We start from the raw sequence: 11,437 nt of genomic DNA, 5'->3' as shown, positions 1-11,437 counted from the left end.
ATGAAGAAAAGTCGGAAATTGTGAGCAACGTTATTAATTTTTATTACTTCATAAAATATACACAAATACTGTAAATAAAGAGTGTTTAAGAACTGTACATGATATCAGTACACAATACATAAAGTGAAATCCCCCCCAAATAGGCTCATCATTCTCCATACCATCCCCAACCCAACAGTTACAATGCCACTGGGTCATGGTGGCCTGTACAAAGGTAATTACACACAGTACACTATTTACAAATCCCTGCAAATTGCATCAGTTAAGCTTTCTTCTTAATGACATCGTCAAGGTTTCTGGAGGTTAAAAAAATAACAATAATAATAATAATAATAATCCAAAAGTTGACATCACACTATTGGCATTTTATTTTTGCAGGATACTGAAAGCCCCAAGTATTGAATAACGATGAAGGTGGACAGGCTTTGAACAACTGAGAAACAAAGGCAGGCAAAAAAAAAAAAAAAATAGAAGATACGTCCAATAAATTACAGGATGATGAGTGACAGTTTAACATAAATACAGTTATTTTAAAAAACTGCATATAAACTAAAACAAAGTGAATTTATTATTCTTTGCAGGGATTCACTGTATCACGCTTCCTTTCACACATACACAAAATGTTGGATGACCCAGCTGGCACAGCAACAGTAATCCATCCCGCAATTTAGCATTTTAAATACCCAAACTCCAAATGCCTATTTCTGTTGTTAGTTTCCATTTTTCTACTTTACACTTTAAAACAAAAATGACCACATTTGGCTTTACATTGAAATAAAAAAAATATTTACAGTGGAGTAAACAAACTTGGGTGTGGCAAAAAAAAAAAAAAAAAAAAAAAAATTTTAGTTATAGTATATCACTGGATGCCCCCCCCCTCCCAAACCGCACCCTGAAATGTGATCCCAAATGTTGAAAGAGCCTGCCCAGTACCCCTTATTACCTTCAATAATAAAAGAATAAAAAAAGGTAATGTTAAGAACTGTCATAAAAATTGCAGCCACTTTTTGTTAGCCAAAGTGGGCAGCTGTGGTCTCTGGTCGAATATAATCTGTTTGCTGAAAATTTCCTGAGGAGCTTCCCTCAAGGCTTCAGAGTCTTGTCTTTGCGTCATCTACCGTCATGCTTTACCATTTCCACTAACATTTAAAAAAAATAAAAAAAAAAAAAATAAAAAAAAGAGGATTCAAAACAGGCAAGTAAGGGGTGGTGAAGACTTCCATGGCTACATTTTGAGGGGCAGCAAGTAATCACAAAAGGGATGAAGGACAAGCAATCACCAAATGCTACTTCACCAGAAACATTACAGCAGCTAAAAAACATCACTTACTATTCCTTTTTCAAAGTTACTCTTCATTTTGCCTTCTATCACCTGACCTACATGTCTCCATTTATTTATATTTAAGAGGTTATTAAAAACAAACAGTAAAGGGGACCTATTATGCTTTATTTTCTTCCATAGTCTGTATGTAGTTTCCCTGTATAAGTAATCCATGAGCTAAATGTTTTGGCTTCAGACTGCTCTAAATGTCCAATTTCAGACAGTTTCTCTCTAGTCTTGGCTCTTTGTGATGTCATAGAGAGGGGATATCCTAATAAAGTTATGTTTGGGAGAAACAGAAAAGTTGACTTAGAGGGGGAAGCCGTTCCAGGAAGAGATGAACAAAGAGGCTGCAAGACCCAGTGTAAGACAAACATGGATTATTATAAACTGTCAATCATGCAAAGCTACTTCTATTAGTAGGCTCCAAGAATTCAAATATGGAGCAGGAAACGAGCATAAGAGGCCCCCTTTAAGAACAGGAAAGTACTCCAATGTTATTATGAAAATCAAAACATGTTTTTGTTGTGTCTAAATTGAAAAACACATTTTTTGGGGGAAAAAAATGTCAGCTTATAATCAACCTTTGATTAAACACATGCATGTCCCGGATACCCTTCTGCTCCTTTGATGCCAACAGTTCTTCACATTTTTCAGAATGCTGAGGGAATGTTTTGAAGAAGAGGAGGGCAGGTGTGAGCAACTGTCAAGGTGCAGCTTTGTCATTTGTATTGTGGTAGTGATGATCCAGGGTTCAGTAAAGAGGGTTCATGGAGAATGAAGGAAGAAGCAGAAAAAAAAAAAAAAAAAAAAAATTGCTGGATACCTTCGTGTATTTTCCTGGATCCTGAAAGAGTTACTGTCCTTTTCCAAAGACCCATGTATCCATTAGCAATCATCTTTTCTTAGAACAAAGTAAGAATGAAGGAAAATAAACTGTAGCAACAAATATACCTTGAAGCCCTGAAACAAGAGATGTATTGTCATTAAAGAAGAAATTTACAGATAATTAGCAAATATTTAAATTAAACAAGCGATTTAAAAAAAATAAAAAACGCTAGACCTCACCTGTCAGTTTTACTTGCATGCAGAGCTGGAAAATTCTATTTTCCCATGTGCTCAAATGGCACGCTGACCTGCAGAGGACAGTACAGATTCAAGATAAAGAGTCAGCAATTACATCTCTCTTTCACACACTCACTCACTCACTCACACACACACACACACACACACACACACACACACACACACACACACACTTACTTAGATACAGTTCAAACAACAACACTGATAACTTTGCTAATTACACCAAACAATACTGAGATGTTTGCTGCATTGCTTAGATACAAGCCATGGTCTTAGAGGTGCACTGAATGTTTTTCACAACTTCATCAAGTTATGTAGTTTTTTGTTTTGTTTTTTTTTGTTAATTAATCTTTGAAGAACAAACATGTCCTCAAGCACATGAACTCAGTCTGCATTTTACTTTCTCTTCCTGTGAAATGCTTTCATATTTTTTAAAATCTCGTTCTGTCCTTGCTGTTCTTCTTCGTTAGTATTGAGTCTTGGCAGACAGTATAGGCGATACTACACCATAGCGTCCTGTAGTGTATTGCAGTTACAAAAACATATATACCGGCGAATCATTGCAGCCTTACATACTATGTATTAATTTATCATCTCCCAGTTACATCAGTCATCTATCTGCCTGTCCTACCCCCAAAGTCTAACCTTCTGTCACCCTTGTATGCCGTTTTTTTTCTTCTGCTGTTAAGTAAGAGGGGCTAAAATGGCTCTCTCAATGTCAAAGTTTGCCAGCTCCAGTTTAGACGAATCAATGCTGTACAAAGTGGCATTATTATGCTTTTTCTTAATTTTATATGGATATTTATATAAAATTCGGATGCTTATATCAACCATGGCTAAAATTTTAAATAATCAGGCCTGGGTCAAAAGCTCAAGCTTCAGAATGCTTTAAACACTCAGCTATCTACTCTTAGAGGTTTATGATGCCAGAGCTAAGGCAAGCCTAAAAGAAGAAATGTTTAACGGAGCGGAACTAAAATGGCTAATTACAGACTGTGGATGAACACAGATGTTGCAAAATGTCCCATTATAAGAATCAAACAAAGCTACTTTAGCAGGGCTCAAGAATAAAAATGTAGAGGTAAAAAACAAGCAAAACAAATGATTATCATCACCAGCCTTGTGGGTTACCTGATCAACCCCGGGGCCTTTGCTCACCTGTGACGTAGAAATTCTCGATTGGTCGTGGCGGGCTGTGAGGTCAGAGGATGATACGTTGGCAGGAGCACCACGGTGGAGCCGCATGCTCACCTTCCTCTCTCGCTCTGCACGAGAAATTGCACGTGGTGACGTGTTACCTAAAACACAATAAAAACGCCGAGATTAGATAAAAATATTCAAGAAAAAAGAAAAATACTCTGGTGTCTGTCTTATTCTGTTTCTTCTTTTTTCCTTGTAATGCAGCAGTTAGCTGAAAACTCACCAGACTGCTGGACCCGAGAGGCAGGGTTAGAAATGGCTTGCTCAGGGCCGTTCCTGACTCTGTTGGGAGCTCCAGGATTTGGACCTGGAGGGAGGCCTCGCGATGCAGACCCCCTGGGGATTCCTCCGATCCGCTCATCCCTCTCATCCGCCGTCCTCCTCTCCCTATCCCCATCCTCAGCTGTCCGACTGGCACCCTTTTAGATGAGATAAGCCATATTCAGGCCTAACTACTGACAGGTAGCCGTAATATAATGTGGTGAAAATACAAATCAAAGCTCAAGTTAGAAACTGTAGATATAAACTTACAAATTTGAGCATGTTCCAGTCAAAGACGTAATCGTAAGAGAAGCCCTGTCGGTGGAACAGATTCCTGAAGAGCTGTCGAAGGTAGGAGTAGTCTGGTTTGTCATCAAAACGGAGTGAGCGGCAAAAGTTCAGGTATGTGGAGAACTCAGCTGTAAGAGGGTAAATAAAAATAATGAGAGTAGAACAGAAAGTTCACTGTAGCTGTAAACTTTATGTGATTAGATCATTGTTAGCATTCAATTTCATACTGAGAAAATACAATACAACATCTTAAAATAATTTCAGAGGTATGTGGCTGCCCTAGTACACTGAGGCGCCCTGTGAGCCTCACTTACATGGGTATCCTTTGCAAAGAACTTCAATGGGTGTGGACATTTTCTTCTCGCTGATTCGTTCATATTTCTGTCTCTTTGTGGCAGCCTTGAGGCCCTGCCACGGGAGTGACCCCAGGTTGAAGTACATCAGGACGTAGCCAAGAGACTCCAGGTCATCACGTCTGGACTGCTCTGTAGACAGAACGCATGAGAGAGGGAGAAAGATCGTTAGTCATCATAACAATCATTAAAAAAAAAAAAGAAAAAAAAAAGTGCCCTGTAAATTTGTTTAAAGAGCATCAGAATGAAATTACAAAGCAACGTTAACCCCCCGCCCCCATCCCCACAATCCCAGACAACTCTTCCTTCTTTACAGCCTGTATATATCAGAGACAGTGATGATAAAACGATGCCGCAGAGAAGAGGCACATCCAAAATTAAATGGCTGAATAAGAGGGACTTTTCACTAAACAGAAAACACAGCTAGAGTCAGTAAATTTCTACACAGAAGAAATATTAAGCACAAGGAAGAACTTCAAACACCATAAATTTTTTTGTGTGCTTTAACTCAATCATGTTACAATTTGGTGAAAGGGAAAAGATTACAGTATTTTGTAAGATTCCAGGTATTCCACAAATCCAGGTAAGTGCTAGAGGGTTTGAAAAGAGATGAGTGCCATAGAGCGGCTCTAAAGAATCACATTTAAAGCAATGTTTAGATGAAATCTCTACATCTGCTGTGGAACTGATGTGATTTCTTTGAGTCACAAGTCTAAGGCTACTGAGATCACATCTTCATTAACACAGTCACACCAGTTCAATGAAATGTAAACCTTATAACAGCCTTAAAGCTGGTTTTATGGTCAAGCAGAGAGAGTGCATTTGCTCTCAGCTTCACTGTGGGGCCAGCCCACCTGCCTGCTGTGAGCTCCGTGGTCAGATGGAGGCAGTGTACACAAAAAACAAACAAACAAACAAACAAACAAAAAAAAAAACAGTCTGTAGGCCACTCTTGCTCATGTTGTTGTTGGTTCGTTAGCCGGCCACGGAGAAGAGCATAGAATGAGCTGAAGTGAAACAGATGACCCCCCCCCAAAAAAAAACCCCCAAAAAACACTGAAGTGGGGACAGCAGACACTGTCTGTGGCTTTCATACTTCAAGATTTTTTACTTTTTTTTTTTGCGCAGTTTTCCCGTTCCTGATCAACTCCACTGTCGCACCCCACTATATTCCAGCCCACTTGTCAACCAATCAACATTCGGTAGTCGCATACATCATCTGCTTTCAGCGGCACACAGTTAGGATCTTGGAGTGGTGCACGGCAGCACGTCTCACATGGGTGAGAACCTCTCTCCCCTCTGTCCGACCAACAAGTCTACGCAGATGAATATATTTACAAGGATAAACCCCGTTTTAAGGTATATCGTCTCCATTGGTCATGATCACACAGTTATTTCTATTTGCCCGCCATTAAGGTACAGGAAGCTGTTGAACAATTGGTATCGCCACTCAGACGATAGCGCCACATAGCTGGATAGCATAAGAGGAGAAGAAGTCAAACTGCAAACAAAGACTTTGTTGAAAAACTTTGCAATGAACACTCTCCAAAGTTTTAAGTTTTCAAACTGTTGCACAGCTCCTTCTGTGTATCTATGCATCTCTGAGCTTCTGTACTTCAGTATCATTTTAATAGCAGTAAAAATCAACATGATCATACTATGGCGGCTGCAGTGCAACATGCCAGGTTACAAAACTCGAGAGGTGCACGACCACAAACATTGTGGGGCCACAGCGAGCATAAGAACAACATTACAGAGAGACTATATCAGTTTAAATCATTTGACTGATTATTTTACAAGGAAAGATCTGGTGCATCAGAAAATCCCTGAACTTGAACTAACATATGGCACCTTACTATAGTTCTTTCTGCTTAAGGGAAGCCCTCTCTACTATATCAGTAAGAAACATCAATCACAATAGAGAGCTGTAAGATAAATGCCTCAGATTATGTCTAAATAACTCAATAACAGCAGTACTCTGCAAAATTTAACACCATTGTTTGATATCCAACACACCACAAGCCTTCATTAAAATGCAGGCAAATTAGGCTTATGTGTCTCCTCCAAGTCTGTCTTACCGATTCCAAGATGTGTGTTGATGGAGGCGTAGCGCGCTGTGCCCGTCAGGTTCTTGTTCTCCCGGTAAGGAATGTGCTGGTGTGTGCGGGCATCACGGTACTTCTTGGCCAGCCCAAAGTCAATGATGTACACCAAGTTGCCTTTCTTGCCGAGTCCCATCAGGAAGTTGTCAGGCTTTACATCTCGATGGATGAAGTTCTTGGAATGGATGTACTCAATGCGACTTATCTGCAGAGGAAAGGTGGGAGAGTGGTGAAAATGTTAGCAGCACAAAAAGGCTCTTTGTAAAAACCAAGGTTACAATGGGACATGACAGGTCATCTTATATTTTACATCCCATGAGTTCAGCACTGCCCCTGTGGAGTTTCCCGACTCAGACAAACAGTTATTGTCACATGACCATTTCTTTTCTGAGTATATACTATCAAAACACTATAAAACATGCAAAAAAAAAAAGAAAAAAAAAGAAAAAAGAAAAAGTTCTGGAATCCAAAAATTTCACTATTTGTGTATGACTGTTTCTGAATGTGTCATAACAACCAGCATGAGACTGCATGTCACCTTCCGGCTGTCCTTTACACTTCTTGACTTCCTGCCCAGCATATGTAATTACTATCCATTAACTGAACCTAATGATGTAAATGATCTCCACAACAGACTGAGCGTCACCACTTCCTGTGGAGTTTGTTTTTTTGTTTTTTTGCTTTTTTAAATCCCTGCAACCAGCAATGAAAGCTATGTAGACTAAATGTGTTCTCATCCCATCTAAAAAGCCAGCCATACCCTTAGCGCCCTCAATACATCCTGGCTTTCTCATTCCACTGATATGAAAACAAGGCAAAATGTGCAAGAGGATGTATAAAGAGAAGCTTCAGCTGGAACAAAAGGTGAGATGAGTTGTGCTTGAGAGAGAGCCACCAATGAAATCGAACATCTAAGCCAGCACAGTCTACAAAAAGGCCAATATTGCAAAACACACAAATCACAAAATTATCCCTGACTTCAATTGAGAGGTTTGTAGCATACCATCTGGTCAGCCAAAAGCAGGACAGTCTTTAGGCTGAATTTGCGGGAGCAAAAATTGAAGAGGTCCTCCAGACTAGGGCCGAGCAGCTCCATCACCATCACGTTGTAGTCTCCCTCTGCGCCACACCACTTTATAGATGGAATGCCCACTAGTGAAGACACACATCAAATCAGAACAAAGCCCCCAATCCTGGCGCACACACTGCTGGTTGGACATTTATCATCATCTTCACTTTACACATTTAGCAGATTTCATAGGATTTACATCTCCTATGCCGTCTTGGCCAATAAATTCAAGAAGGAATGTGTTGAAAAATCTTGACAAGCATGTCCAAGCTCTAATTCTTACCTCCTCCTTGCATCATCTTGTAGAACTTGCTTTCAATGTGCAGCTGTGGGTGTTTGGTCTTCACACATTCCAGCTTGATGGCTACCTCCTCACCAGTGGCGATGTTGGCACCTGAAGAGACACGTGCAGAAATACCCACAGCTGTCAGGACAATTGCACCTTTGCATGTACGAGGACCAAAGACGAATGAGCATAAAGGAAAATCTGAGTTCAGTGCCCGGATAAAGGAGGAAAAAAAATGAATGGTACAGTTTGAAAAGAAAGGCTCTCCACACACTAATGTGGAAAGAACCTCACCGGGCAGAAAGCTGGGTAAAGCGTTTAAGAACTGAAGAAGAAAAAAAGAAAGTAGATGCTTCAACTTACCGAGGTAAATGTCTCCAAAAGAACCACTCCCTATCTTTCGCCCGAGCCGGTACTTGTTCCCAACTCTCAGCTCCATGCTTCCAACTTGTCACTGTCACAGAGAGAAAACACAAATATTAAAATAAAGCAACAAACATACAAACTGAGCATCATCGCTCCTCTTTCACCACTTCAGCTATAAACATGACCATTTCCTGAACTTTCCCCTAAGGGCAGAAAGAGGGAAGTTATCCCCGAGGGTCAGTCAGCTGCTCATATGATGTGTACCAATCCCTCAGCACTAAAGTGTTCACATGTTTTTTGAGACAGAATGTGGCCCAAGCAGGGCCAGTTGATCAGCAAACAGCTGTCTGGTGCCCAGAAATACAAGATCAGATTTGTAGGGCAGCTAGGGGTGAGAGAGAGGCGGCTGCAGTGAGATCAGCAAAAACATGGAAGGGAGGAGAAAGAAAAACAGGAAAAAAAAAAAAAAGGGAGGCCATGCACAAATGCCAGTTTCCACTTGGAAGTGGAGTGAACCAGAATCAACGGACTTGGCACACAAGAGGAAATGAAACAGCTTTTTTTTTTTTGTTTCGTGTGCGTGCGTGTCGAGCTGATTTGCACGTGATGCCAGAGCAGGATCATCACTTATTTAGTGCTTGCTCCACCACGCCACATTGTGCAGCCATTGCAAAAGCAAGACTAAGCTCTCTGCCGTTCTGCGCTGGCACTGCCAAGCGAGTGAAGGCATGAGCAGCCATGGAGCACTGACTGGCTTTATCTATGTCAAGGCCCTCACACGATTCTGTGTGATGAACTCCACAAAGCGCTACACAGACTTTATCAGCATGGACATTTCTACTGTCGCCACTCTTCAACACTACAAACATCTCTATTACGGTGACGCTCGTTTTTAAAATGCTGTCGCTTTCGAGTTTCAACCCTGAACTTTCCAACCGAACATTTGCAATGCACAGAATGCCCTGCATCTTCATCACCAATCCCCTGTGTTGCAACTGCCAACTCAAGAACCCTTATAAAATCCCAACTTTATATGACTCCACATATTAGTTTTGCTGGAACGCAGACACAAGCTCTAAAAAACACCAAGGAATCATCATCATGGATCAACTAAACCCTGCTTTTCATCAGCAGCAACTGCATCACAAAGCCCATACATATCCTGATGAACTCTACCTGATGAGGACAGCCTGCTAGGAGATGTGATAGAGGCAGATGGATCTGGGTCATTAAAGAGTGAGAGTTCATGTCTCATGTGCTGCAGCCAGGGCCCCCGATTTAGGGAGGAACACTAACACAAAGTTACACCTAAAGGGTACAACGAAAGTGCCAATGGTTAATTACTTCATATAGGAACAGTGGCACAAGACGCTAAATACAAGACTCTACCCATATTATTTGAGATATTTTCTCATGAGCTACTAAAAGACTAAGACAGACTTTAGTACAGCAAATGCAGTTATTGCAGTAACGTGAAGAGTCTGTGATTTGAGGTTTCAAAGGTGCCTTGTGTGAAGTGAAGCAAGTGGAATTAGCCTGTCACACTGCACTGGAAAAACACCATGTGCTATTACGGTAGTAATCGTCTACACAAGAGTGGATTGGTTAAGATGGTACAGTACACATCTGCTGGTTGGGGGGAGTCTTAGTGGTGACTGTTGAGACAGGATGTCCTGAGGATGTTGTACACTGTGGTTGAAAAAAATCACACACACACACAATATATCACTAAAATGACCTCAATCTGAAGTTAAATTATCGTGCGTTTTCCGGACATGTAATCGTTTAATGGATGTTTAAAAAAGTGCCATACTTGGAAATGATTATCGCTCTTTTAAAACAAACAAAACAAGTACCGTAACAGAGAGCCAAAGCCAAACGATTTCACAATCACACGAAGAAAAGAACAGAGCTAACGTTATGCCTCTCGCGGACGGACAGCTGTCACTACTACACAAACAACTCGCGTGTTACAGACTCCACGCTAAATGCGTGTGTTAATATCGCCTAAAGTTGCAACACAAATGTATGCTATTTTTTTTAATAACAGTAACGCTACATTTCTCTTTCCTGTTTACAATTTGACAAGTAGCAAGCCAGTAGCGAATAGACAAGAGCAACAAATCTGCCGTAGTTTCACTTACGTTCTTTAAAAATATTGCTAAGATTTACTGAGTATTTACTGAGTGTTTATTGAGTGTTTCTGTATAATTTGGGGACGTTTCGAGTAACGTTAGTAAAAAACATCAGCGCTAGGCTGTAACATTAGTTAAGAGTTAGCTGCTAAGAGTAAGCTAGGAGAAATACGTTAACGGAACCGTGATACACGTAGCCCCGTTAATACTGTAAAAAATAAAATAAAATAAAGAAAGCTAGTAATATTTGATATTATACTTCGTCACATTTTATATTATAACCGCACCCATGTATGTTACTGGACGAGCCTGTGCAGATCCCTACTACGCGCCCCCTCCCCCTCTCCTGGAAGCCGTGAATAGGAGCGTCTGATTCGGCCGAATCTGGCCCCTTTTCCCCCTTGGTTTCTCCGGTTCCCTGACCCAGCACTCACCCGATATTAGGTTCGTCCGAGAGCTGGGTTGGTGGAGGTTCTGATCCGATGGTTGTCAGTCGGACAAGAGCCCGGGCAGTGGAGGATGGAAGCGGATTCTGGTGGCTCTCATACCCCCAGCTCTTAGCTCAGTCGTCGACTGCACTCCCTGTTAATAGTCCCTGAGATGCTCCGGCAGTACGACGGCCGTTCTCCGCTCGAGTCTGTCTCCCCCTCTCGTTACTTAACGACGTGCGTGTTCACGACGCAATGATGTCATTCCCTGAATGTCAGTGCACTGCCATTAAAGGACAACGTCACATATAACGACTCCTATATCTGCAAATTTACCATTCATGAATAACTATCCAATACCATTATTACTGTCATTCGTTTTTAGTGTAAATAGTCAAGTGTGTGCATACTCCTGCATTAATAATGACATAATTATGTAGTACTACTACCAAGTATGCAAATATGCAAAGTTGTTTGTTTGTTTTTTAAATCCCTGGATAAACTATGTCCCTGCACAGTTTTTCACTTTGCCATTATTC

The 11,437-nt window shown here is 40.9% G+C and overlaps 1 protein-coding gene across 1 annotated transcript; it reads right to left on the bottom strand.

Moving 5' to 3' along the window:
• Positions 1-18: 18 nt before the first annotated feature.
• LOC100694404 (casein kinase I) lies at positions 19-11,139 on the bottom strand. The gene is made up of 11 exons (XM_003443111.5): positions 10,905-11,139; positions 8,333-8,423; positions 7,967-8,077; positions 7,618-7,766; positions 6,591-6,819; positions 4,474-4,644; positions 4,139-4,287; positions 3,831-4,026; positions 3,566-3,705; positions 2,390-2,457; positions 19-2,284 (listed from the first exon to the last, which is right to left on the bottom strand). The coding sequence occupies exons 2-10, from the start codon at positions 8,406-8,408 to the stop codon at positions 2,425-2,427; spliced, it is 1,254 nt and encodes a 417-aa protein (XP_003443159.1). The 5' UTR covers positions 8,409-8,423; positions 10,905-11,139; the 3' UTR covers positions 19-2,284; positions 2,390-2,424.
• Positions 11,140-11,437: the final 298 nt, after the last annotated feature.

This window comes from Oreochromis niloticus, linkage group LG4 (genome assembly GCF_001858045.2).
Source record: "Oreochromis niloticus isolate F11D_XX linkage group LG4, O_niloticus_UMD_NMBU, whole genome shotgun sequence".
NCBI classification, from domain to species: domain Eukaryota; kingdom Metazoa; phylum Chordata; class Actinopteri; order Cichliformes; family Cichlidae; genus Oreochromis; species Oreochromis niloticus.
Note: the sequence above shows the minus strand (reverse complement) of the source record. Positions and strands in the feature narration are given on the sequence as shown.